A 26,813-nucleotide genomic window follows, 5' to 3' on the forward strand; every position below is an offset into this window, starting at 1 on the left:
ATTTCATGTTTCCTGTTATTCGTTCAATAAATCAAAATAGCAATACATGTACGTGAGAAAATGGCAGGTGAACAGAAAAAAAGGTAACAAAGTGTACAAGGTCAAATAAATATAATAATACAGTATATCACTTTCACAAGCGCTGGTCAACCATCCTCCTGGTGTGCATGTCGGGCACACAATGTATAAACAGCCTTCACATCACACAGACAGAGCGGCATCCGTCACGTGATGTTCTCGCTCGTGTCTCTCCCCCAGCAATACTAACACCCGAGAGTTTTTAACCCGCCCTGTATTTACTTACTTAGTCATGACAGCTCAGCCAGAATACCCGGCGCTGGCCCAATCTAGTCTCAAACCACCCGAACTTTACAAATTTGTAACAAAGGTACCAGTGCAGCTGGCTGTATGCTTAAATACATGTTATTTTAATGCCGACTGCAGGACAAAAAGTAGACAACTTGTAGCTTTCATAAATTGTAGTTTAAAACTAATCAGAGGAAAAAAAAAATTTTTTTTTTCTCTGTAAAAAGTTAAAGCACGTGAAGCACTTCCGAGCATCATATGGCTACAACTCTACTTCCCAATGTGGCTGGGCGAGCAAGGCGATCATTTTACTGCCTGCCCTCACACAGTAAAAGCTCTCGTTTTCGTGAAAGTGTTTTGTCATTTCAAGATGCAGGCCACAGGTCTGCAGTTTATTATTCAAGACCTGCTCCCGGATGACACGCAGTAGAAGCATAAAATACCACCAACATGTATATAAGGAGGTGGGAGGGATTAGTGAGGAATGTACCAGCCTCTGCCAATTTTAATATCATTCAAAGCCCGACTTTGACAATGAAAGAAAGAAAGAAAAAAGGGTGGAATGCAAAGAAAGTCAAGGCTGGAACGAATAACCTGGGTGCACAAAGCACAGCTGATTAGAGTTGCCTCCTACCCTAAAATCTAGCTTTTTTATATTTTATTCCCTTACCTGGCCCCTGGGAATGCCGTCACCTGACGCTTCACATACGGATGGACGGTCCTGTGGGTGGACAGCGGGTCCTGATGGTGAGACACCCACATCGGGGCCGACCAGCGCTGCCGTGTCGCCGGACTGGGGGACACCTGGGGGACACCTGCTGCAGCGGGTACAACGCGCCACACGGCGCTGCTACCGTCAGCCAAGTACCTGACGCCTGACGGCCTGACGCCCAATCGCCAGCCACCACAAGGTCTGGGTGGCTGCCTTCAACTTTCAATACTTCTGAGCACAGAAAGTATTTCTAACCATTTTTAAAGTCATATCGCACAGGCGTACTTTAAAAAAAAAAAACTACCTAAACGTGCCGCAAGGACCTTCTCGAATACCCTCTCCCTCGGTCTTTTATGTCTCTTGTTCCAGAAAGCCAGAAAGAAACTAACCACTGGTTTGTGTCGGCGGACCCCCTGTCTAGAACATGACAGAAATGCTGGCGTTCACATACCCGTTGCGCTGTGGTGTTCACAAAAGAGCTGTCGTTTGTAACGATTTCGTTTCTCGTAAGGTCAATAAGTACTTCTAAGGCTACGTTCTGGCTGCTTTCCGACCCGTCTGTCAACTCGCTTACATATTATTTTTAGCAGTTTTGGCAATCACGTATAAAAAGTCTCGGAACTGTTGAAGGAATTATAAAAAAAAAGCAACATTCCAAGCAGGTGACTCACTTAGCCTTCAGGAATATGGAATGAGAGAGTTCTCGATCCCCACAAAAATGTTTTAAATGAGGACAAACGGCAGCAGTCATTAAAGGGGTGTACCTTTTTATTCTTACGATTAGGTCATGCTGTGTGCAAGATATAGTTTTGTAAAATCTAAAAAGCTCCTGCACTTGCCTACAAACATCCCCATGTCCAAAAAGAGCTCAAAATTCTGTTTGTACACAGATGTTGTACTTAACATGATTCTAGCTCTTCCATTGTAAATGTCTGTGTTAATCTGTGCAGGAGTGTATCTCAAAACAGAACCGGGAGCGAAATATTCACCCAAATGCAGGGAAACAGCACCAGTCATCAGGAAACAAATTGCATCTTACAAGTCCTTTAAACCTGTTACCAGACATACATTTAAAAAAAAAGAGACTGCATTGCTGCCACCAAGCTTGACTATGCACATTTTCTTGGCTTTCTGCACACAACAGTACAAAATGTACTGCACTGCAATTATTTTCATGTATAATATGCATATCATCTTTTCTTGGGACACAAGATTGGCAACAAAAGCAAGCCTTAGGCCCCACATATATGTTGTGCTACATGTGCAACACAGCTTTCACAGTGGTTGAATGGCAAAAGACAATCAAAACTGTTTGCAGTCCCCATGATGTGGAGAGAACCAAGCAACCACAAATGAGTGTTACTTCTGCTTGGTTCCTCCTCGTTCCAGCGGGATAACAAAGCAAAAGTAGTTGAGAATGGTCTACCCCAACATTTCGTCTGCATTGAGACCAGCTCCATGTAGTGAGGGACTTCCAATTCCAGAACTTCCAGCAGAATATTTTTTTGATTCAGCTGATGAGGACAAGAGTGAGCCGACCTGTTCTTCTCCTGGTCAGTCAGCATGCAGTGATCCAGATTTTCACTGTGGTGCATCATCAGCCCCAACACAGAATAAGACAGGAAGAATTAAATGACATGGTTCGTGATTTTGACTAATCCAAGAACAAGGCAGAATTGTGAGGTTCACCACTCCAACAATGGAATCTTCTAGAAGATATCACAATTACTTCATATCAGCAGTTGGAGCTTTTCCTCAGAAAGGAAGGTAATCTGGTATTTTGTTCTAGTGTTGAGGGCTGTTCTAGTATCTCAGGGCTGTGCACAATGGAAACCGTCTTCCATCTATTTCAGTAGCGCGTGCTGTCCATGTGAAAGAGACATACAATAACTTAAAGCAGCTACTGAATTCCATTGAGTGTAACAGGTACAGCTGGCACCTCTGCGATGAGTTGAAGATAGTTGCCGTTTTAATGGGACTGAAGAAGGGATATACAAGATATGTGTGTTTCTTATGTGAGTGGGATTGCCAAGCAAGGAAACTGCACTACTTGCGGAAGGAATGGACTTGTAGACAAAATGTAGCAAGTTGGAGAGAAGAATATCCAGCACCCAGCTCTGATAGAAGCTTACAAAATCCTGCTATACCATCCCTTCGCATCAAACTAGCTTCGATGAAGAACTTCAGCCATGGACCAGACTTCGCCAGCTTTCTCATACCTACATAAAAAATCCCCGCTATTCAGTGATGCAAAAATTAAAGAGGGAGGAGTTTTTGTGGGTCCTTAGATTCTAGAGCTCTACAAAGATGACATGTACAACAACTTGCTTGCAGGTTGATGTGAAACAAGCATTGAATGCTGTTTTGCCTAGTTTCTACAAACTTTCTTGGAAATGGTGAGGCAGAAAACTACAAGAAACATAGAAGAAGACATGCTGAGGCAGTATCAGGAACTTGGCTGCAATATGCTTCTGAAGATCCACTCTCTTCATTCCCATCTGGATTTCTTTCCTGACAACTGTTGTATGGTTAGTGATGGCCAACATTTTCATCAAGATATCGGAAAAAATGGAAAAAAAGATACCAGGGAAAATTGCCCACTACCATACTGACTGACTACAGGTGGATGCTTGCTCCCAAGCAGTTGTACAAGAGACAGGCAGCTATGACTTGATTTTTTTACAGGTATTACCTGAGGTCAACTACTATTAGCATGCATTTCATAATGTATACAATAATTATTGCAGATTACAAAAACAAACAGAGCAAATTTTGCATTTTGATTGTTCTATTTGTGCTAAGCACATAAAAATGACTGAATTTTATTTCAGTAACATGACTTTTGTAAACATTTGTTGACCAGTGTAACGAGTAGTATTTTAAGATATTATTTTTTGTGTCCAACATCATGAAACCTAAAAACTGGTGAAAGCAGCTTGAAAAAATATCTCCTTGTGTATCTCTCTTTTTTACATGCACATATATATATATACACATACACACTGAGGCATGGTGATGAAACATGGCTTCCCTGCTATTCATGTGATTTATGACAAATGAACTACTGGTGAAGTGACACAGAAGGTTACATTTAAAAAAAAAAGTCCTTCAACAGAGGTGAGTAGATTACAGGGTGTCTAAAAAGGCTGATGACTGTGATAGTATAACATCCAAGTTTGTTTATCTTTTTTTGGAGGGTGGGGGAGGCCTTGTACACAAACTCTTCATGAATGGCACTTATTTACACAAAATAAAATGTTATATTTGAGCCATGAGGATTGCTTTTTTTTCTGTAAGGGGTAAAATAACAATTCCAATCTGATTTATGTAAAAACAAAATATGAAGAAAACATTTATTTGATCACAAGTAAAACTATAGAATTTAGCTTTAAGAAAATGGCATAAGTGCTGTCTGGAAAATGGAAGGGGTGACAGTTTCCTTGTGGTGCTCCTTTGAATTTAAAGAGTGCATAAACAGAACATACCTAATGAGCAAAGAGATAGCTGTTAACTAATGGCAGACACTGCAGAAGGAACAACTGCTCTACCAAACGGCTCTATTTACCATTGTTTGGATTAAATGATGTAGAGTTGGCATAAACAATTGAATTGAGATAAACAATGATTTCAAATGCCAACTTTATAAGAACTGACAGGAACAGAGAGTCTGCTAATATTGTTTTACTGATTCTCTTTAGCTTACAAATATAAATGTGTGTAAATATGAAATAAACATACCAATGACGAATGTGATGCGCCCAATGACCAAAACATTGTAAATAATAACACAAGCATGCGAGAGTAACACGTACATAAATATATACAACACCTGGCATGCGTTGGCAGGTCTCCTCTGTTTCAAACTTTAAGATAAACCCATTCTCTGTAACGGCAACAGTCATATGCTTTTGTTTTGATACGCACGAAAGAAGGCGGTAACATGGTAACTTTGTGTTTACGGGTACGGGTACGCCGTGCTCTGGTCGCACAGCGCAGTCAGTGACGTCAGGGGTCGTAGTGCTCGCGCCCCGGAAGTGATCACAAGGGAGAGCACTGTCAACAACATCACGTGACGAAGCTCAACTCTAAGTCTGTGAAGCTCAACATCGCCAAGTTTTGAACTGGGGTGTATATAGAAACTTAACACGGTTATGGCAGATTCATATACACTTGGCAAGAGGGGAAAACTTACTTTTAAAGGAAAGAAAGACAAAAAGTTGGTAACGTTTTCGGATTTACGAAGCTGCTTTAAAAACAAATCTTTGATCATAATTGTGAGACAGGCGGTGTTACGGGTCGACTGTATGTCGTTTTAAGACTATTGTTGAATGGTATAATGTTATAAAACGTTTCGCTTCTGTTTTTGTAAGGCTTGGGGAATATGAAAATAGAATTATTATTAAATCTACGTACAATTTTTAAATTCAAAAACATCTGCGATTTTCAGAAATTTTGCTGGCTGAAAAATGAAGAACAAGCACACGTTTTCAAAATTAAAGAAAGCATTTAAAAAGTAGTTATATTTTCGACATTAAGTTGTGATTTTCCCCAGAGCAGATGCTGTTAACATAGTTTCCATTTTGTTATGTCATATGCACTTTTGCGTTTGTTCGCTAGCTTAACAATGACACTAACATTTCACAATTCGTTCAGTGATCACAGACACACGAATGAACGAATCAAGGTAAAAATTACACTTTTTACCACCTGCATTCATTTTATTGCTTGTAATTGACTTGCAGTTAACACTTTTGGTGCTTTTCATGTCACATATTATGCATTGTATTTTTCATTGTTTAAACTGTAACTGCAGACCCAAGAAATCTAAGGGCAAAAAAAGAAAGCACGAGGATGCCAGTTCATCTGAATCAACTACAGCAATATTTGACAGAGAAGACACCAATAATCATGGTACATAGTACACATTGCCTCGTTACCTTCTTTAAGCAATTTTTCCATTTTCTTATGGCAATTGTACAGTTGAAAACAAATTAGACAATGTGAATGTATCTCCAGAAAAAAAAATTCTCTTTGGTCTTTTATGTTTTCCTTTTTGCTGCAACCAGCAGCGTGCATAATTGTATTACCTACTGCATTGTTTTTAATAATGTGTTTTGATAACTGCACACCATTTACTGATATCATGATGCATGTGTATTCCAATCACAGGCTTGTGTTTACAGAGCAACAAGTAAGACATTGACAAATTAATCTAAAAGAATTAATGTAAATCTATGGGTTTACATCAATACGAATAAAATACAGTGCACTTTTACGCTCACTCAGATAAGAGAAAAGGACAACAGGAAAAAAGATCATATCTGGTCTTAGGTTGCTTCTAGAAATTCATTCAAAACTCAACTTTAAACAGTTTTCGAACTAACTTTTCTCCATCTTGCCTTGATTACAAGTTCTTTTGGATGTTGTGTCTTTGCTTGTTGATGTATTTTAGTCTGTTTGTTATGTTCATTTTGAGTGTATATTTGTATTTTATTATACTTTTATTTCTGAACAGCATATTGGGCCTACTTTAAAGTGGGAAAACATTGTATAAAATATTTATCTTTAAGCTTTTCTTTATTACTGATTAAAATTTGCCTATTTTGTAATTTAAAAATTAGAAGTTTATGCTGTGCTTTTTTTTTTAGTTCTTTTTAAAGCATTTTTGCCTGTTAACTATATTTTTTTCTTTAAAAAGGTGGCTGGTGGGAAGTGAAATCTTTTGACGACATTACTGGAAATATTGCTGTGGAAGTAGGTGATCAAATGTACATTGGCTCACTTGATAATGGCCTTCTTATTGTTGGACCTCCTCATCCTGAAGGTTGGTTAAAAGAGAAAGAGATGATAAAACTGTTTTTCACCTACACTATCACTGTGACATAAGAATTGTCTTTTGTTGTGTGTTCCGTCCATTTGGGAATTTGAAAATTCCTTGTAAATGTTATATGTAGGGCTTTTTAACCAAGCTATATATAGCACTGTGTTTAGCACAGAGAACCTCAGTGAAGGTAAAACATGGCGAAAGGAAAAATATCTTCTACATGCTGTGCCTTAACATTGTGAATTACATAGTTCTCAACTCCTACAGTCACTAAACTATGGAATGTTTACTAAACATACCACATAGATGAAAAAAAGATGTTTTATAAAAAATGCTAGTGAAGACCGTTAGTGGTATCAGCATGCAAGTTGACAGAAGTAGGTATTATTTGCTTTCTTCTTCATACAGTGGATTCAAACCTTTCTTCCCAATTTGAAAAAACATATGCATATATTATCTACAGATGATAACACTGATGCCACTTGTTTCAGCGGAAGGTCCTGATCCATCAGAGATCTTCACAGCTGTGAAACTGGGCGATACTAAAGTTGCCTTTAAATCAGGATATGGGAAATACCTCAGTGTTGACCTTGATCGCAGAGTGGTTGGGCGATCAGAAGCGATTGGCGTCAGGGAGCAGTTTGAACCAGTTTTTCAAGATGTTTGTATTTAGTTTTTAACTCCATGTGCCTTCTTTATTGTCTCTTTACTTTTTTTTCAACACTCTCCAAAGACAAGGCAACTAGATAAAGAATAGAATTCTTTTTCCTTTTTTTTTGCATTTCAATGAGAATTTTGGACAACTTAAGGTAGGGGAGGGAGTGGATACCATGTGTGGTTATATTAGACAATTTCTAAAAGTGTCTAGTTTGGGATGGACTAGAGCAGGTGTTTGAGGACAAGCTGCAGGTTTGTTACATAAGGAGATTTGTTAGATGCTACAAAACAGACTGCAGGTTTGTGACATAAGGTTTGTTGGATTCTACAGGGCAAGATGGCACTAAGTGGCTGCAACAACTGTTTTGTGTCCTATGACAGTGATGGGGATATTGTTTGCCAGTCATCTAAAGCAGGGCCGAAGGAGATGATAAAGGTATAATTACAGCATGTATTACAGAAATTGTGCTGTTATCAGGCATGGCCTTAACAATCATATCTTAAATTCTTTCTAGGGAATTATTTTGCAGCTGTGGATGCAGTTATTTACCATATCATATTGACATAGCATGAGTGTGTGTGTGTTTATATTCTTCAAATGGTTAGGTTGGATCAGGTGTGGTGGGGTAAGATTTTAAGTGTCATATGCTGGAAAAGAGTGAACCAGAGATGTACACTAATTTTTTTTCTTTTTTGGAAGTTTTTTTTGGCAAAATAATCATTACACAAACCAAAGACTGCCCAGGTGCTTCTAAGGGCAAAGAAAAAGTTATTTTAATAGAAATTTGACTTTTTGAAACCGGAGATATTGGAAACTGGGGACTGTCCCAGGTTTGCATGCATTGTTGACAAGTCCCTGTTTTCTGGGAAATATGTTTGTGAAGTAAGGGAATAGTCTGTACCTGTGTATTAAACTTTAATTTCTTAGCCATTAAGTTACAGAACTGAGCTTCAGATTAATGAAGCAGTATAGTTTGAAAAGTATACACCATACAGTATCATGGTTGATGTTATTTTCCCTAATCTAAAGATAAAGCTGAGCAATTTCTTATCTGATTTTGCTTCTCCTCAGAGAGAATTAAATATTTTGATAGAGTTTATTTATGTTGTTCTTTATACAGAAGTATTTAGCCTTCTGTAATCTTTTGACTATTTCAGCTGCGATCGTGTGCTGCAAGAGAAGGAGACCCACTGGAAGATGTGCCTAAGGAAGAGCGTGGGACACTAAAGGATGCAGAATTAAATTATGTGTGGGTATTATTTATTTTCAGAGTTTCTTAAAAAAAAAAATCTGTTTTGATGAGGAAAGAGTAGTAATAAACGAACTTATAACGTTTATTTCTTGAGAGGATGCAAGCTCAATTCACAGCCTGCAAAAGACTACAAATGAACCAACATACAAAAAGCATCAGCATTTGACATGATAGTAAACATGAGCAAAGTGCATGAATGGAGATAAAGAACTGAGGATTGAGCAGAATAGTGCATTTAATTATGCAAGATATTTCTTAAAGAAATGGGTTTAGAGGTTAGATGTGACAGTTCAAATAAAAAAGGTGCAGAGAATTCCAAACAGCTAGAGCATCTTCTGAATTTCTCCCATCCGATTCATAGCTTAGAAGAATAGGGCAACATAAGCTTACCAAAAAGACTGACTAGTAAGGCATTGGTATCTCAAGCAGGTATGCTGGGTGAAGGCTGTATCGACAACGGTAGCAGTGTGGCGATCTTATAATCAATGATAGCACAGTGTGGCCATTTTGTAATCAATGCAAGCTCAGACTGGCAGCCAATAAAAGTCAGGGAGGATGGGTTAGTATGGTGTTTTTTCGCCTAAAGAAGACATGTGGTATTATTCTGAGCCCTTTAGAGTTTGACTAATAGGCAGTTAGGGAGATCAACAAGTAGAGAGTTGCAGTAATTCTACCTGTACATCATAAAAGCAGACAAGCTTTTTGGTGGAAGAAACGGATGTGTATGGTTGGATGTCTGATCTTGCATAACTAAAGGAAGCTTCACTTACAAACTGCATTGATGTGAGATTTTAGTGAAAGTTATGTGTTGATGGCAGTTTAGGAAAGATCACACCAGAGAAAGTAAAAGTAGTAGAGGCTGGCACGCATTTCAGCTTATTTGCAGAGGCTATAGCAAGAACATCAGTTTTATTGTTGCTCAATTGTCAGCACAAGAAGTGCTGCAATTTAATGCATGAAAAGTTATTATTTGTAGACCTGAAGGAAAAGATAAAATTTTATTCACTGTCATGGAGAGCTTGCAGATGCAGTCAGATTTAACTGTCCCATTTTATTCAACAGGAAGAAATTTCAGAGTTTCCAAGACAGAAGAATTCGTATCAGCAAAGAAGATGCATCTGAACTGAAAAAAGCAAAGAAGGAAGGGTCTCTTCATGAGAAGTTGCTGGATCGGTAAGTGCTTGAGACTTTTCTTGCACCACTTCGAAGACTGAAAGGTGTAGTAGGGTGCGATGTACTATTTTTCCAAATCTAGGTGAATACTCCCTTCTGTTCTTCTGTTCTGAGACAGATACCTACAAACATCTCTTGCATGCAGACATTTTTCTTGCCTTTCTGGTAGCTTCTTGTGCTACTAATAAGAATTGGATTTCTGTAGCACATTTCTCCACACGAAGGAAGCTTAATGTGCTTTACAAGATAAAAGGGCCTTAGGTATTGATGCCATATGACAGGAAGACATCACAATCAGGCAAACATACAAACACACATCCACAGTGAACATTGCCAAGAACATGAAGGAACGCGGAAAGGTGGAGAAAATAACAGGATAAACCAATACCCCATTTCATCATTGAGACGGATCCCTACAAGCATCACCATACACATAGTTCAAAAACTCAGAAATAAGGATTGTATGTGGATATGCTGACATTAGCAATGCCTCGTAACATACAAGACTTGAGACCATTATGTTCAGTGAATCTATATAGAAGTATCTCCCGATAATGCCTGATATTTTTAGGCATGTTTCTAAAGTGTGAAAGCAGGGTATTCACCTAGATTTGGGGAAACAGTATCTTGCACCGAGATTTGCCCAGTCACTAGGAAAAAAAAGTTACATCCAAAAGACATTTAACGTTCATATAACTTCACTAGAGCCTGCTCTTTGTTTTAAATTAATGTTGTCTAATTTTGCTGTTTGGAACACTGAAGACATTATTTTTGCTTTGTTTCAGGCGAGAAAAAATGAAGTCAGACAGATACTGTAAATAGTTAACAAAATGATCACCTTGGAGGATCATTTTTTTAAGGTGGGACGCCTATAGGGGGAAAATATTGATTTTTTGGTGCCGTCGTCGTTTTTGAGTTAAAGTGGCAAAATATGAGATAACGGGATAATAAAATAATGTCTGCGTTAAGAAGTCACATTTTATATTATCAAAATGTAGAACATCTTGAGCATATTCCGTGTCATTGTAAAAGCATTGAGTACGTTAGTAGCTTATTTTTCTTCACTTTACAACAAAAATGGTCAGCTAGTAAAACCAAGTACTTTGTTGGCATAAGACCAAAAGTAGAAAACCACGGGATTAAAGTTTATATGGGAGAGATCTTTCACACTCTGTTAGCAAAGAACTTGAAAATAACTGTTCCATGTTATTAGACTTGATGACGAGAATGGTGCTGCCAATTTAGATGTTTTTTGAAAATATATTTATACAGTGCTTTACCCTGCTTTCAAAAGCAGGCTCAGGGTGCTTTATATTCACATAGATGAACTTTTGTTAAAGTGGAAGACCATATATTCAGAAGGAATCAAACCAGCAAATAGCATTCACAGTGGAAGAGTACCTAAGGAAGATTGCTAACAACCCTATAAACAGATGTCACATCCAGAGAAGAGTATGAAAGACCAAGATCTAAATCTATAGCACCTCATTTTATCAAGATACTGGTTAGGTGGCTTTTCACCACTACACCATCAATTGCCCCAAATAATTTGAATTATCCATTCTGCTGCTCCTCTCCTCTTTCACTCAAGGCTGGCTCAGAAACTACAATTTTTTGTATAAAATGTTTATTTAGTTTTTTTTTAATCAGTCTTATTTTACCCTATAAACAGACTTCACATACAGCCACAGGTAAACATGCAGTACTTGTGTCAGTAGGGAAGCAGGGAAAATGCAAAACTCAAAGTTCCATACATCACCTACAGGCATGTTTCTTCAGTAATCAGAACAGGCATCATTTAAATTCTTGTGGGAATATATTTATACATTGAAATTTGGGTAAAATCATAAGTGACAGTCAAGTCAGTTTAAGTTAGAAAAACAATGATTAGTGAACACCAGACAAAAGATTATACATCACTAAGTCTTTTGTGCATTTGGTTGAGATGTGCCCATCTGGAAACCTGGAAGCATTGACATCATCCAAGGCAGTCAGCTGTTTGTAAAAGAAAAATACTGATGCAAATACTTATGAGTCTATAAGAGAAAACGATGCAAACTGCCCTGCCAATACTTTTGAAGCCGAAACTGAAGCACAGAACACAATATGCAGTTAGGACCAGTCCACAACGATAATGGGATAAGGAAACTAGCATAATTTCTAATTTCTTCAAACCCTGACCCCCTTAAAAAAAATATCCCAAATATTGTTTAATAATGGTAGCATTGTACTTTAGTATGGAATGTGCTCATTTGTGAAGTTGGCTACAAACTCATTGGCAAAATATGTGGCTCACTAACAGTTTCTAGCTGTGTAACAGTTGCACATTACAGTTGTTTCCACCACTTCCAGCCCAACAGACCTGCATTATGAAATTACACCATCTGCCAAAATAAGCCAATAGCAAAAGGAAAGTTGTTTTTTTTATGCTTTCATAGGTGTAAAAGCACAATAGTGAATGCTGTGGCTACACTTCTTCATTAGAAGTCAAAACTGTTAGCAAATATTTAATACATGTACATCCTTTGACTGTTACCAATTAACAACCAGTTTATGCTGGTCCATTGGTGCAGGTCTTAAGGAATAACAACTGGACACAAACAGCAGCTGAAAAGGCTTGCCACTCAGCTCACCTTGAGCAGGTCCTGCTCTCTCATCCACTACCCAGTATTTTAGTATACAGTCCATTGGTCTGGTACACCAGTGCTTTCTGTACATTGCCACTGATGTCTTCCATTCCTGAAGTCTTATTGCAATTTGTCTTTATGATGCTGTTGAGTAGTTGGTAGGCCTTTTTGCTTATCTGATGCCATTACCTCCTCTATGCTCTATGGTCTGGCAATGGTCCTCCAGATATTTAACCATGTATACAAAACCTTTATATTCAAAGGGCCAATTCAACAACCTGCAGCTTTTTTAAAAAAGCAATTACAAAGATGTAGCGTTAAAATATGCAGAAATCCTAAGTAAGGGCAATGTTGTCAATAAACAGGAGTGTTCATACTGTGGCAGGAAAATATGAACACTGAGGAATGAAGGATGCATTCTCAGGACAGCGTGTTACCAGGTCCACATGCTGGTACAGTAAATGTGTTCTAAAACAAATCTGCACCTCAAATACACATTAAACTGTCATACGAAAAATCCGCATGGTCTTTGGATGACATTGATAGCAGAAACATCACAGTAATGAGAAGAATGTTTGATTTGACTGGAGATACATAGATTTTCTGGCTTTGATTCCAAAATATCACTTTGCTATAGTTAGCAACTGTACAAAACTCTCCCACCTCATGCATGGATGGACAAACACAGTAGCAAGCACTTCCATATATTCCTTCTTGTCTGTAGTCCATTTCTCTTGTACACATCCACTCATTCTGCTTACTCAGCACTCTATCACATCCGGATTATGTTTCCTAAAGTGTTTAGTTCAATCACAAGGACTTTTCCGCTGTTGTCTCTATCACTTTATTTCACACAAGGAATTTTATGCCATTGTCTTCACACAAGCCACAACCTCACCTTTATCACCTATATGCAGGCAGCATGTTGACAAAAGAGGTAGATGCAAATCTTCATAAGGGAAAACATTTAAACACGTTATTGTCTTTCCTGTCCAGTATCAGTACAACCCATAACTCAACTTTTCATGCAGAATAGAAAGTTTTTTTCTGTCTGGTATGAACCAGCCAGCAAAACCTGCTTTAGACTGGCAACCTTAAGCAAATTTTTGCATGAAATTGAAAGGTCACACTAATCACATGCCTGTTTGCAAAGAAATTAGCCTCGATGTACTTGCTTCAGTCTCTACACTATTCTGCTAATCACAAAACTGATAACCGTGACCCTCAGGATATTCACATAAACCCACATGTAGGTGAAAAAACAGGGACTACAATCCCAACCTTTACATTGCCGAAAACCAAACTGTTGGCTGACATTTGACATAAAAACTGACATCTAAAACGTTTTAATAAATAAATGCTATCTTCTTACTTCCACTGCATGCTTGAATGGCACTCATATCCCACCCTGTAGTGCATTATACAGAAACCATGTGCAGCTACTTTTTAATCTTTAATAAAAGGTTTAATGGCAAACAGTTCAGTGCACAGCAACTTACTTAACCTGACTGCGCAATAGAATTTTTTTATATCTGGAATCCATTCTCCAGGGGTACGAGTAAGAAAATAATTGACAAGACAGTGAATTAGAGTAAGCATCTGATACTAAAAAGTAAGCTGGCCTTAATGAAGGTTGTCCCATTTTTAGGAAATCTGTTGGGAACAGGGAGGTCCCAGAAAGATGTATGATGGGAAAGAGTCAAGTGTGATAACCTTATAAACAAAATAGTTCATGTAGAAATGTTTTCGTTTATCAACTTGAAACATTTTTAAAAACAACTAAAATTAGCTTCATTCACATACAAGTTAATATTTTTACAGATTGATTTTCCCTGATGCTCCATACAAATTACTCAACTTCAGGACATTTTTCAACTTATGGTTTCCTTCAAACTTCAAGTGCTCTTGGCTAAGATCAGACTTTCATAAACCTGTAATAAGCCGGGCACAAAACAACAGTTTTATTTTTGTTTCCTATGCAGTACAGAACAAATATTAAATCTTTTACACCCCTAACCCACAGAAAATAGCTGTAAAGAGATGGCACCCAGTTTCTAAAAACAGCAAAAAACCCTCAAAGATAACATTATTCCTCACATCTGATGATCCTTTATGACACAATCATGATGACAAGTTGTTATCAGCTGTTTCTACAGTCTAAACAATCAGATCAACTCTAACCACATTTGAATGGTTCAAGTTACTCAGATTAATGTTCCCTTCATAAAACTGTCCATATTTAAACATTACGTTTGAGGTTAATGTACAAAATGTTCCTGTCCTCTGATTTCCCCTGCTCACCTCTGAAAGTGAAGTAGGTTTTAATGCAAACTAAATCTGAATCTGCCATTGCTGTAACAAAGAGTGTGCAATACTGGCAGGTCCTGTGACTTCACAGCCACTCAAAATTTGTAGTAACCTGTAGATGTTGAACTGTATGGGTGTACCATATAGTGGTACATGCAGCATATTTCCTATGCAAATCTCACCCTGGCTCCTTCCCACAGCAATGTTTTCAACTGTTGCTTTAAAAAAAACCTAAGCATCCACTGAAATATTTTTTTAAATGCACAATCTTTCTTTGCATACATAATCTCTGGACAAATAAAAGGTTTGATATAGTTCTAATATTTTAAACGTCTGAATATCTCAAAAACTAAATATCTTTAAAAAAAACTTCTACACTGCACTTCTCTCACCTATCACTCCTTTCCAGAAATTGATCCCTGGCTCTTCTCAGCAACTCAATCTTTCAGTCATCACCACCACTGCTATTTCAGACGGTCCTTGTCTCCGTGTACCCACAACCCATCATTTTCTGACTAATGTAATTTCGTTATGTGGTTTGGCTATTTACCAGGGTTACAGTTTCCTTGTATAACACGCACGCATACTTTGTTGCTTCATCTCGAAGATAAGCTTCACCTGAAAGCAGTCTAAAATGCATGTATGAGAACACATTCACACACTTAATTGAATGTTCTGGCCTTCACGACAGATTGTACACAAACGTTCCCTCTCTTATTTACAAAATTCATCACCAAAAGTTCACCCTTCACGATATACAAGCAATAAGCTGACATCATCAGGGTACTGGCCTGTGTGGGACAGACAAGTCATTTGGCAAAGAAGAACAGAATGCTTGTTGCGTAGCATGCACAAGACACTCACTCTGATCTGGCAGGAAGAAGGCAAGAATGACATGCATTGACATCCAAACTTGATTCACATCTGATAAGCATGAGCACTTGAAGCAAATACCTTCTGCCATAGCACCCACCAATCATCTTCAGGAAACAAAAGAAATATAATCCTCCTCCCCCACTGTCTTAGTGTGGGGTTGGGCCAAAAGAGATCTTTTTTCAAATGCCATCTTTGAAAGTCAGTGGAAGACAAATGTTTTTCTTTCACGTTTAGTAGGTTTTGGGTAGGAAATACCATGAGACATGACAATGATGGGATCAACGTAAGACGAAACCATGACAAAGCAATAACACAGTGAATAACAGAAGATACTGAGTACAGCTACTGTGCTGCAAATGAGTGAAACTGCCACAACCAGTCCATAGCTCACTTGAACACACATGTATGCTGAGCCAACATTTGTAGCTTAAGAAAATGTCCTATATGACAAGATTTAAAAATGGCATTTCTCACAAAATGTGCTCCAGTAAAGTAAAAATGAAGGACAAAAAAGAGCACTGTAATTAATAGAGGGGTAAACTTGATAAAGTTGTTTTATATATATTTGTATATATATATACTTCTTATCCCATTCATTTATGCAAGTGCACAGCTGATACTGTTGTTACAGGTGTCAGGGAAGAGACTATGCCTCACATAAGGCACCATCTGTAATCTAAGCATGAATTTGTGCTTCAGCATGTTCATGGTGGAGCATGGCACGTTTCACTTTGAAAATACAAGCAAAATAATCTACAAAGTTTGACAATGCAAGTAAAATAAACTACAGAGTTTAAAAATACAGCTCATTTTGTCAGAGAATTATGTTCCTGCATGTCTATCCTGGGAGGAAAAAACCCAGTCTGATCTCTTTATCCTACATAAGAATTTCAACCAACCCTCTTCATTGTGCAACTTCTCAGTGCATTACACACTGTTCTCAAAAAGGATTGTATCATGCACTGCTCAACATTTATTGAACAGTTATGTCATGCTACAGCAAGGACACAAGGAACATATCAGACAAGCTTGTAACACATACCTGCCTCACCCTAAGAGAGGCCTCTGACCTCACACTATTGTTAGTTTATGTTCCAAGAAGTCCCTGACAATTCTGCTGATTCCTTCTCTGCCAGTAGTCCCTGACAATTCAGCATGCTGAGAGTGCAACAGGTGCTCGCTCCACAACGGCTACATTATGACTGGCAACACAGTAAAGCAAGCTGTACAATAACATGGAAGGTCTTTGGATTTTATGTGCACTGGTGTTCACACAACAGGGACAAATTCAGTTTGAGGCACACACAGTTTCTCAGTCACAGTTCTAAACTGTACCATCCCAGAGGCAATTACAGTGCATCATCGACTGACCAGCATCTGATAAGCTTAAACAGATCATAAAAGACATGGACTGACCAGAACGAAACACGAAACAAAAACCTGAACAAGGGTAAAACATGTTATCACTACTAATCTTCTACAGTTAAAGAATAATCTGGTTGATTTTGATCTTGAAGTGCAGCATTTCTCTCAAATAAATGCGATCACTTGGAGTTAACTAGTAAAGCAGCCAACTTTTTTTTAAAACTTCCTTACTCTAATACTTCCAGAAGTGGGTAAGCACCATTTTCTCTGGTATTCTGCTCCTAGCAGTAAATGTTTATAAGCACTCATTCTGACTTATTCTTCTTCAAAAATTATCTGTTCATAGCAGTACAAAGATGTCGCAGCCTGAAGGACAAAGGGAAGGTGCCCCAAAATAGTACATGAAAAAATATTGTATTCTTGCATTCATCAGGACTGGACACAGCTCACAGCACACAACAGCCTTCTCAGCTGGTTTTGGTCTGTTGCTCTCTGAACCATTCCACAAATTCATCCAGCATCACTGGCCCTGATGAAAGGACAGCAGTGTTGTGTCATGCCTTGTTATAAAGCTGTCAGTGCTAGTTTTCATGCAGGACGAATAACACTGTAATTTATCAACTTTATGAAATTAAAGCTTGATACAGTAAAAACACAAAACATTTACAAATGGGTCATGTGAGAAAATGCTAGACAATCTCTTTGCAATTTATGTGTACTCATGTAAAGCATATATTTAGACACACTTTTACATATATTCAAGTACAAAAATATCACTACATATATGTTTATTATTATTACTTCCACTTATATTTGCCGCATAATGTCAAACCTGTATTTATCAAACAAGAAGAAGTAAATGGTTTATACTCTCTTTGTGGAGAATGCTATCATAATGCAACATAATTTCAATGTTTTCATGGTAATACTGACTACAATAATGCAACAAAATTTACAACTTTTCATGGGAACACTGAAGTGTATTAGGGATGATTTAATTAAAAGAAGCAACAACTTTAACAGCATGCAATATTTTAAACTCATTTCCTCCAACTGTTACACAATTGAAACTACATTCCAATCTCTGTTTATTATGACCATCCAATCAGAACAGATTTTATTGATTTACTAGAATGAGCTTTCAAACAGTTAAAAACTCACATGCACCATCCTCATCATAGTTGGAAAGATCTGGGGAGATAAATCGACTAAACTCTAGTATGTTGCACCACTGGTCCTTGTTGATCACTCGGTATTTACCATTTTGCTGTTAAAGTAGACAAAAAGTCCAGCACCTGTATGTTAAAAGCCTTATGACTATTCATGTTTATAGTTTTATTTTTCTTTCACTTTGTCGCTGTTGTCAATAACATGAATTTTGTGTAGTTATACACAATATACAAAATACATATACGTCCTAATGCATCTTATTTCCACAATATACAAGATAAAAATATTGATGACACTCACATGTAACTCTAGAAACTGATGGAAACTTGCGTACAAACTCCAGTTGCCCCCTAACAACAATGCAAGCATCTGTTTGGCAGTGTCCACCTCCAGGCTTCGCTGATTAGGTTCCTGACATTATAAACAAACCTATAAAGATTGAACATATCATTTTATGTTTCTTTTAAATTTTCTTCAAATAAATAAACAAGATGAGGCATCTTACTCATGCAGTACTAACCCGTGCAAAGTCGAAAGCAAACCTGTAGATACTCTTGAAGGTCACAGGGTCATTCAACAATGAACGCAAAGAGTCAAACTTGGCTTGTAATTTGGGTACACTGTCACACCTGCAAATAGTCAATGTGACAAAGAAAACTTTTAAAAGAACTATGGTAACAATATTGAAACTAATGTAGAAAAATAGAAATCATGAAAAATGAAAAATTAGTCCACAGACTGGGTTAGACAGGGACCTCTGGACTTGGAACTGGGCTTGTACATTATTCTTCACCTGGTATGCAGCATATAGATCTGCACATTTGTTGGTCACACTGTCATGACATCCTGCACATACCTAAGATGGCATGTTGTATCAGATCTACTAGTTACTAATTTTAATGTGGGCTTACATCAGGAAGAAAAACAAACATATTAATTTCAAACTTCTCAGCATTTACTACGAATATGCACAACTTGCTGACAGTATAAGATACTTTTTTTAATTTGTTGCCTTGTGACACATTTCTGTTTTGATCACTAGGTTGCCCTTTTTTGTGAAGGATCTTGACTGCGATCTCACTTGGAGAGGAGATGGCCACAGATAGTGGAAACTAAATATTATGTCACATCAGTAAAGACCTGAATTAACAACTTCATGCCCCACTGCCCAGTTCCAGGAAGGGGACAGCAAAAAGTGTGCTACTGGAGTCAAACCACCAATGAAGCTGAGAAAAAGGGCTGTCACGGGTAGGAGAAATATCCATGTATTACACCACTGAGCAAGGTGAAAGAATTCATGAGTTAGAACGATATTGATGGAAGATTGTGGGACTGGCAGAGGTCAGACTGCCAGACTTTGGAGAGAAACTAATTGACAAAAAACACAGGTTCTGGTGCAGTGGTGAGGGAGCTACTCAAGAGAATGATGTGGGCATTCTCATAAGTAAAGAAGTGGTCAGATCTGTCCTCAGCTGTACACCCGTTTCAGGAAGGGGCCTACAACTCCTAGAGTTTACACAGAGAAACCACCACACCTTACTTGGCCAATACCCTCCATTCCCACAAGGAAACTAGGAAGGCAACTTGGCACTCTCCAGATGACTTGGTCTATGACCAAACTGACTTTACTCTGTTGCTAAGGCATTTCAAATCCTGCATCAACAAGGCTAAAGGAAGCCTATATCTAGGTGCCAACACGAGCAGCTCCATAACCTCTTCCAAACGAGCATGAATACTATGTGACCAACCATCAAATTCACTGGGAATTTGGACAAATTGCAAGACCCAAAAATTGCAGAGATCTCCAAGACTGGAGTTAGAGGCATATTTGCAACCTTGAACATGGTAGACTGTGATATAGATACACCCATGCTGGAAACATAATGGTACTACTTTCAGTAGTCAAAGAGGTTGTAGGGAGGCAGAAGAAGAAACTCTAGCTTACAAATAATCTCTTAGACATCTAAAACCAAAGGATGACCTAGGAGAATGAGCAAACAAGGCAGCCTTGAAGGAGGAAGGGAATGGACAACAACAAGAACTGGTTTGAGGACTAGTGCTGAACCACAGAGGAAAGTCTGGCACAAGATGATGAGCATGTCCTGCACAGGACATCCACTCCAGTCTTTAATGTTCGCAAGCAATATATTTCTCTGGCCACTGCCTAGATCAGTGGCTCTCAATGTATTTCGGACCATGGACCACTTTACTACAGTAAAAGAATACGGCGACCACCAAGGCCTAAAATCACTCTGTACCATGAATTTCAAATTTAAATTGCTTCATTTGTTTTATTACAATTCAAAACTAAATGTACTTTTGTGACAGTAGTATAGTAATAAGTTGACAAAAAATTACATACTTCGCAAAGTACACATAACAAATAAAAATAAGTAACAGATGATGCGGTTAAATGACACAATGATGTGACATAAAGACTTAGTTGGTAAGTGAGCATTTTATGCGGATGAGCAGCTGAACATTGATAAAATTAAAACTCATGTGAGATCAATACTGGACTAATTAGCACATCTGGTGATTTAAACATCACTCTGCTGACATATGATGACTGTCAGCTGCGGACCACCTGACTTATGCGCGTGGTCTGCAGAATCACTGGCCTAGACCACTCTTCAAGGTATCTTGAAGGAGAGTCTTTGACAAGGTGCTGTGCCAGGTCACAAGGGCAAACCAAACCAGACCAGCTTATGTTGCATGACTCTTGCAAGTAGAGTTTCCTGGTGTCCTATGAGTGTGTCAACCATGCTTTGCACAGTCATTAGTTTTGTATTTTCTGTATGAAATGCAAAGCTGCCTCCTCAGGCACTTGTTATTGAATGCCTGGAGTATGCACTTCACATCCATAAAGTAGGATCAGTACCATGCGAGACTTGTACAGACTGTACTTTGTATTAAACCCGATGTTAAGGCTGCACCAGACCCTGTCCAGCTTAGCCATAGTCGATATTGCAATCCTGATGCAGATATCTGTCATGGCACTGCTGTCCTGGTAAAGGGTGGCTCCCAAAAACTTGAAGCTGCTTAACCTCTTCAAACTATACCTACTCCTGTAGATCTCTGTTTTGCCATTGCCAGTGACCATGACCTTGCTCTTATCAGTGCTGGTATGTGTTTGAGCTGTCAGTCTGTTGGTAAGATATTGCAGTTGTTATTGCCTGCTAACAGGTCTATGTTATCTACAAAATGCAGGTTGCAATTTGGCCTTCCACTGATAGTAATGGAATTGTAGTGGCTGTATAGGGTTTCATGCACAAGGTTGCCCAAGATGTATACAGGGTGATAGCGTCAGTGGGGTAGGGGGAAAGGTGGGGAACTGTGTGTTTTACGCTGAGCCAGCAACTAAGGCGATATTACGACAAGGCAGCCAGTCCTGTAAACAGATGCCACATGCAGAGAAAGAACAGTGTGCCCGAGACGAGCTAACCTTTACTGTGTCGGTGACAGGCGCTAACCGTTGTGCCACCAGACAGCCCAGCGGGGTAGGGGGACATCCTTTTACTGTCACATGAAAGTATCATGTGGGCTTACTTTAGACAGAATGATTTTATGGTAATTTCAGTCATAAAACTCATCCCTCAGAATACTAGCACAATGCCAAGGGTGGAAGGTAGGCGAAAAAAACAAAACAAACCAAAAATGAAAGTGAGACTCACTGTAATTCCGTCATGCCTTGCATCCACTCGTCCATCTTGAAGAAGCCCATGCTCTTTGCCCCCAGCTTCCACGCCAGGGATAACATTATGACCTGCAAGAAAGCACAGAGACAAGGAATAATGACTGTGGGCATTATGACCAGCACAGGTAACAGGAAATGCCTGTTCAACTGAAAAGCGTCTGTGGATACATGTGCAGCCATGCATGAGTTTAATTAGGAGGAAGAATTGGTGTTTTACGCCAAGCCAGCAACTAAGGCTATATTATGGCAAGGCAGCCAACCCTGTCAACAGATGCTAAATGCAGAGAAAGAACAGCATGCCCAAGATGAGAACTGAATGCAGGACAGCCAACCTTTACTGTATTGGTGACAGGCGCTAACCATTCAGAGCACTTCTTAGAGAGTCGCTTGCATGGTAAACAATTAATGGATGCCTATGTTAACAGTTGTCTGGGTGGATTAGTAGACATTTTTATGGTTTTACTTATCAAAGCTAGCTCAATTCACAATATGAGTGTGCAATTTTTGTTTTTTTCATATTATTTCACTTTTTATATTCTATTTTGCTCCTTATTTTTTTGCTTTTTTGAAAAACTTTTGAATAAAGATTCACATCAAATGTTTGATTTTTCTTCTACACATTCACACTGCACTTTCAATCAGAGTCAATTCATTTACCATGTGTGCAAGAGAACACATGCCTAGCTCAAGCTCCCATACTGTGCAGACTATACCCAATAGGACAAGCATGCCCAGATATCCCTGCTTGTCACAGGCACAACTGAACTGGCTACAGATGAACAGGAGGAGCGGGGATTGGTTCTTTACACCGAGCCAGCAACTAAGGCTATATCATCGTAAGCAGCCAATCCTGTAAACAGATGCCACATGCAGAGAAAGAACAGCATGCTCAAGATGAAAGCTGGCCCAGGACAGCCAACCTTCACTGTATTGGTGACAGGCGCTAACCGATACACCACCGGACCATCCTACAGGTGAACAGATGTTTTAGCCAATCACAGAATATTTTCACTGTTGACAACCACTGAGCAGTCACTGTGCCACAACAAAGTACATAGAATGACACTTTTACCTGCTGACAACCTATACCAATGGCCCATCATAACTGCTTGTCAAGGAATGTATGCATAAATCACACACAGACACAACAACCATATTGAAGAATATGGGAGTTGTTAGATTGCTGGTATTGTTAAGCATTCTATTCCCATAAAAATATACCTCCATAGAGACAGATCTTAGAATTATCATTAATCTTTACTCAGAGCTAAAAGGACTTCCCTGATGTGCAACAGTCTGGGATATCAATAAGAACATTTTACAATGGAAACTGTAGGCTTCAAACTAACATACACACACTTACATTCTCAGGTTCTACTCCTATGTCTTCACAGAACTTTTCCATGCCATCTGGACAAATCACATTTTCATCTGTGACTGAAAAATAAGTTATACTTCATTATCAGAGATCCCACTAAAAAGAAACACAATGTGAAACCAAAATGTTAATTATCTTATTTCTACAAATAAAGGCATTAAAAGATTGATGAGGTGATGGCAAAAGATACATAAAGTGAAAGAAAAGGAGATGCAATGTGTGTCAGATTTAAGAAAAAATATGACCTCCCTCCCTCCCTCCCCACAAACAAGATTATTTAAAATGCCTGCACTTACTTGTGTATTCTCGGAACCAGGCAGCACATGCCTTAGAACTGAATGGTGTATTTAAATCTTTTTTAGCACTGTTGAAACAGATGTTTAAAATGTTCAACAATTCATTCAACTAAATAACAGTCCACAATTATCCAAGGCAAAAGTTTAAATATACACACATGGATACATCACAAAACTGCATTTAATATTAGGCATATTCAACACTAATCTTGACATGTGTACTAAATAAAACCTAAAATCTATATTATTTACTCATTAATATAGCAATAGATGCATATCAATTAAACAAACATGCTAACCAAACAGTTTTGGGCTTCTTAATTTTGCCTCCTTCCTTTTCAGGAGAACGTCTCCGCCTACGTCCTGGCATGCTGTTGATATAGTAGTGTCTGGACTGGCTACCAAAGGTAGGTTTAGTTAACTGGTTTAAAAAAGGTTCACCTAAATTCTGAAAAAAAAAATCTAACATGACAGGCAATTTGACAATCTAGAATCAAAGCAAGACAACAGAATGCCACCTCTGAAGCATAAATAATTAAGTTTTCTTTTCCATGATCTTATGTGACAAAACCATCACAGTATCATAGTTGATGGAGAAAGATGACAAGGAAATATTAAAAATACAAATACCTCTTATTGCATTTTTTTATAACTTTCTTGTGATACCCAATGACATTTCTCTCATAATAAAAAGAATGTGTATGTCATATTATAAAATCTCTACCAGGCAAGTAAATAAATAGTTCACCAGTGAATGAAACACTGAATTTAGGCCATTCACAGCTGCCTCCTTCTGCGCCAGACTGAGTTCCTACAGCCTCCAGGACCAGCAACTACTGCACACAGTCACAAAATAGGTAAATGGTCACTGATAAAAAATGTTACAGCATTATTTACTGATGTCTGCAGCAATACCTATTCAGCTGCAGGTAATGGTTGGTTGGTTGTTTGTGTTTTACGTCATGCCATCAACTAAGACTATATCATGGCGACATAACCCTGGTCTTCCGAGTATGAAGACCAGATTGACCCTGGCCACAGCAAGGCAAAGCTAGGGAATACACCACCAGCCAGTTGATTGGTGTGGATCACACCAACCTTCTATCTAGAAGTCCGGGCTAAAGAAGCATGTAAACACAACGGGTTGCAACCTACTAGAGACCTCCAAGATCCCATCCTCCCCCACACAGGTTGCTGTGCACGGCAAACAAAGGGGACCTAAAGGAGGCCAAAGAGAAATGAGCTACACCAAAAGGAAGGCATGATGGCAAAAAGGAGCAGGAAAAAAAAAACAGTGGAGACAGAAGATAGGAAGGTAAAACTATAGTGTGACAAGATGGTTGGTTGCAAAAAGAAATATAGATGAAAGGGCTGGTGAGAGGGAAAAAGGAATAGGATAAGGGAAAGGGGTAACTAGCTTAGCCACCCAGCTAGAGTGAGGCTGGGTGTTCACCCAAGACACAAGAAGCAGGGCCCACAAGAGAAGCTGCAGGTAATGAGTTACATGATATCATATAAGCAAGTAAATAATTAATATTAAGATATTTATTATTAAGTTACATGCCCTGGACATATTAAGCATGGTAAGGACTTTCAGATATGCATGTTAAAAAAAAAATCACCCAAATGCATCTATTTACTTCACATAAATGTAATATACATTACTTATTGACATATTACTAAAGTTACAATTTATTAAACTTTTGGTGATCTTGTAGTTATAATAACTGACTTTGTAGTATGGAGGTGGGCTTAATGCACTGTGCATTAAAGACAACTACAAATGAACTGACAGTTGACAAGAGAGAAAGACAAGCAGCAGCAAATAAATGAAAACATGGTAAGTATGAGTGAATGAAGTGAATAAGGAAGGATTAGGAATTTAGGAGTGAGTGAAAAAGTTTTCTTAATAAAGGCATTTAATAAAGAAGTGGGTTTTGATGCTGAACATGCTTTGAACCCAGACACAGAAGAGAAAGGAGCAGAGAATGGCAAATGGTTTAATAGAAGGTACAGAAATCACACAACCAGATTGAAGAGACTGACAAGTAGTATCACATCAATGGCTCAGACAGAAATGCTGAGATAAGATTATGGAGACCTCGGCATATTGATCTTATAATCAATGTAAGATCAAACTGGCAGGGAGTGTAGCTCATAGAAGGTGTACAGCATGGTACATAATTCACCTACTGAAGACAACATTAGTGGCTGGAAATGGCAGATAATAATAATAAATGTAAAATTTTTAAAGATGAACTTGCACACTGCTTTTATGTGAGATTAACAACATACAGACATAAAGACTTTCAACTTTCCTATTCTGAGCAAATACCAATGCTATGGAACAAATTTGCCATACAATACAAAGCATCTTTGCTAATCCTTTTCAGGAAATTTTTTGTGAGCCCATTCAAACAATGTGAAGGTAAGCTTTGAAGCCTGGTGGAAGTTACTGGACAGAACTATAAAAATGAATGACATACAATTTAAGTACTACCTCGGCAAAGCCCCCTTGTAATGGCCCCAATAATGCAAATTTGTTCCGATGTATTATTAACGTATTATCCTCGTTTCTGACTTGCACTTCACAGCCTTGACATGCACTTTTTATTCTGGTTATGTGTATGTATATCGAACACATAATTTATCTGCGTGAAGCTCTTCCAATCACACAAAAAACTGCAAACTATGCTACTTTTTACTTTTATTAATAAATGACAATGTGAAGTGCAGACGATGTTCAGTCAACGATGCTTTTACAGATATTCGCTTCCAAGACACTTGTCAGCATCAGCTTAAAGGCATTCGGGAGGAAATCTCATTCGCGATGACAGAGGCCAATAAACTCAAATAGCCATGTACAGCACGGCACGGAATGACCACAAACATATCCTATCCATCAGTCATGGATGAAACATAAACAAAGTTTTTGTCAGGCAGTTGGGCTCCAGTATCATGAATGACGTGAGAAATTCATCTCCGAAGTCTTAGGCAAATGCTCAACACATTTTCTAGTTAACAACATTTAAGGACAGGATTCATTTATGCGATTTACCTGGCGCCTGGTGCTTGCAGCATTAGGAAAGATTACTTTCTTTCAGAGCTGACTTTCAATTAAAAACTCAGCAGGAAACGTGCAGCCGCAGGAAATCAATTTTTGACATGCGCA

General features: G+C 38.4%; 2 protein-coding genes across 5 annotated transcripts; one reads left to right on the forward strand and one right to left on the reverse strand.

Annotated features, from left to right (window-relative positions):
* Positions 1-5,067: 5,067 nt before the first annotated feature.
* Positions 5,068-13,069, forward strand: LOC112560670 (protein FRG1-like). Of its 3 annotated transcripts, none has more exons than XM_025232680.1 (9): positions 5,068-5,234; positions 5,832-5,929; positions 6,717-6,842; positions 7,334-7,503; positions 7,831-7,935; positions 8,658-8,749; positions 9,815-9,925; positions 10,711-10,785; positions 12,499-13,069. In XM_025232680.1, exons 1-8 carry the CDS (start codon positions 5,170-5,172, stop codon positions 10,745-10,747), a joined length of 804 nt encoding a protein of 267 aa, XP_025088465.1. In that variant the 5' UTR covers positions 5,068-5,169; the 3' UTR covers positions 10,748-10,785; positions 12,499-13,069. The 3 variants fall into 3 exon arrangements, with proteins under 3 accessions (XP_025088465.1, XP_025088466.1, XP_025088464.1); XM_025232681.1 differs by having other exon boundaries at positions 12,938-13,069; XM_025232679.1 differs by lacking the exon at positions 12,499-13,069 and having other exon boundaries at positions 5,069-5,234; positions 10,711-11,243.
* On the reverse strand, positions 11,536-26,809 carry LOC112560671 (DCN1-like protein 5). 2 transcript variants are annotated; one of them, XM_025232682.1, is made up of 10 exons: positions 26,700-26,809; positions 24,390-24,477; positions 23,941-24,089; positions 23,642-23,709; positions 23,331-23,404; positions 21,945-22,036; positions 18,791-18,899; positions 18,571-18,681; positions 18,262-18,367; positions 11,536-17,629 (listed from the first exon to the last, which is right to left on the reverse strand). In XM_025232682.1, the coding sequence occupies exons 3-10, from the start codon at positions 24,009-24,011 to the stop codon at positions 17,568-17,570; spliced, it is 693 nt and encodes a 230-aa protein (XP_025088467.1). In that variant the 5' UTR covers positions 24,012-24,089; positions 24,390-24,477; positions 26,700-26,809; the 3' UTR covers positions 11,536-17,567. The 2 variants fall into 2 exon arrangements, with proteins under 2 accessions (XP_025088467.1, XP_025088468.1); XM_025232683.1 differs by having other exon boundaries at positions 24,390-24,474; positions 26,700-26,804.
* Between the last annotated feature and the right edge of the window lie 4 nt (positions 26,810-26,813).

This window comes from Pomacea canaliculata, linkage group LG3, assembly GCF_003073045.1.
Source record: "Pomacea canaliculata isolate SZHN2017 linkage group LG3, ASM307304v1, whole genome shotgun sequence".
NCBI lineage: Eukaryota > Metazoa > Mollusca > Gastropoda > Architaenioglossa > Ampullariidae > Pomacea > Pomacea canaliculata.